The following is a 1344-nucleotide window of genomic DNA, read 5'->3' on the forward strand; positions in this document are numbered from 1 at the left end:
GGTGGGAGGGGCCCTAGAACACAGACTATTAAGGGTGGGAGGGGCCCTAGAACAGAGATTATTAAGGATGGGCGGGGCCCCAGAGCGGAGAATGAGGGGTGGGCGGGGCTCCAGAGCGGAGAACGAGAGGGGGGCGGGGCCTCCAGCCCGAGGACGTCGCAGATAGAGGGCCTTGGAGCACAGGTTGTCACGGCCAGAGGGTCTTCAGTCCGCGCCGGGGCCCATTCCGATCCCTTGGTCCCAGTCCCCCTTTTGCAGATGAGGACGCTGAGGCACGGAGTGGGGCGGGGACCGGCCGCCCGCTAGGTCCGAGGGCTCTGCCCCCCGGCCTCGGCGGCCTGGGGGGGGGGGGGGGCGCTGACCAGCCGGGGGGGGGGTGGGCAGCCAGCGGGGCCCAGGGGAAGGGGAGGCCGGGGCCCGCTCGCCCAGTACCGGAGTCGCAGACGGTGAAGTCCCGGAAGCGCCGCTGCGTCTCCCGCTCGGCGCCGCACAGCTCCACGAAACTCTTCTCTAACGCTCCCGCCGCCGCCATCATCCCGCCGCCGCAAGGCCCGACGGGACTCGCGGGCCCACCCTACCTTCGCGTCACTTCCGGCGGCGTCGCGCGGCCCTGCTAAGCCCGGAGTCCGGCGAGACTCGGCTCTTTTGCAGGGGCCGGCTGGGCGGAAGAAGGGACGGAGCTTCGATTCCCGGCTACAGCGTCCCCCGAGGCCGCCCCCACCCCCTACCCCCGTCCCATTTCCGCCCCACCCGGAGGGGGCGGGGTCAGAGCGGTTTCGTTTTCTCGCGCAGGCGCTGAACTGTCAGGGGGCTGCTGCTTGGTAGGGCGGGAAGGGATCTGGCCTCACAGTGTTACAGTGCAGGAAACTGAGTCACAGTATTCTAGGCCTAGAGCTGCGAGGGACCTGAAAGGCCGTGCAGTCCAACCCTTTAACTTTACAGATTCAGAAACTGAGACCCAGCGAGGTTAAGTGACTTCCCCACGGCCCCACAGGTAGTAAGCGCCAGAGGTGGAATTTGAACCCAGGTGCAGCGAGGTGGCCCAGTGGATAGGGCAGGTCATGTAGTCAATTGGACCTGAGTTCAAATGCGACTTCAGACACTTACTTGTTAGCTGTGTGACCCTAGGTAAGTCACTTCACCCTGCTTGCTTCAGTTTCCTCATCTGTCAAATGATCTGTAGAAAGAAATGGCAAAGCAGCCCAGTATCTCTGCCAAGAAAGCCTCAAGTGGGGTCACAAGGAGGGGATTTGACTGAAGCGACTTTGCAGCACCCACATAAGCCGTGCGGAAGAGGCAGAGGAAACGCTCCCCAGGCCTGGGCTTCCGAGGGGGCGGGGGGGG

The 1344-nt window shown here is 64.7% G+C and overlaps 1 protein-coding gene and 1 long non-coding RNA gene across 2 annotated transcripts in view; one reads left to right on the forward strand and one right to left on the reverse strand.

The window, feature by feature from the left end:
• Window positions 1-1344, reverse strand: part of NUP160 (nucleoporin 160) — a 383543-nt gene that overhangs the window by 53471 nt on the left and 328728 nt on the right. The window contains exon 2 of the mRNA XM_069091646.1: window positions 433-545. Within this exon, the coding sequence (XP_068947747.1) occupies window positions 433-535 (103 nt within the window). The 5' untranslated portion in view covers window positions 536-545. The remainder of the gene's footprint in view (window positions 1-432; window positions 546-1344) is intronic.
• The window catches only part of LOC138163918 (uncharacterized), a 9328-nt gene continuing 8743 nt past the window's right edge, over window positions 760-1344 (forward strand). Inside the window, exon 1 of the long non-coding RNA XR_011168954.1 lies at window positions 760-1128. This is a non-coding gene — a long non-coding RNA (uncharacterized lncRNA). The remainder of the gene's footprint in view (window positions 1129-1344) is intronic.

The sequence above is a fragment of the Petaurus breviceps genome, unplaced genomic scaffold (assembly GCF_028583685.1).
Source record: "Petaurus breviceps papuanus isolate PSGF00001 unplaced genomic scaffold, PetGlider_PUasm1.0 188, whole genome shotgun sequence".
In the NCBI taxonomy this organism is placed as follows: Eukaryota; Metazoa; Chordata; class Mammalia; order Diprotodontia; family Petauridae; genus Petaurus; species Petaurus breviceps.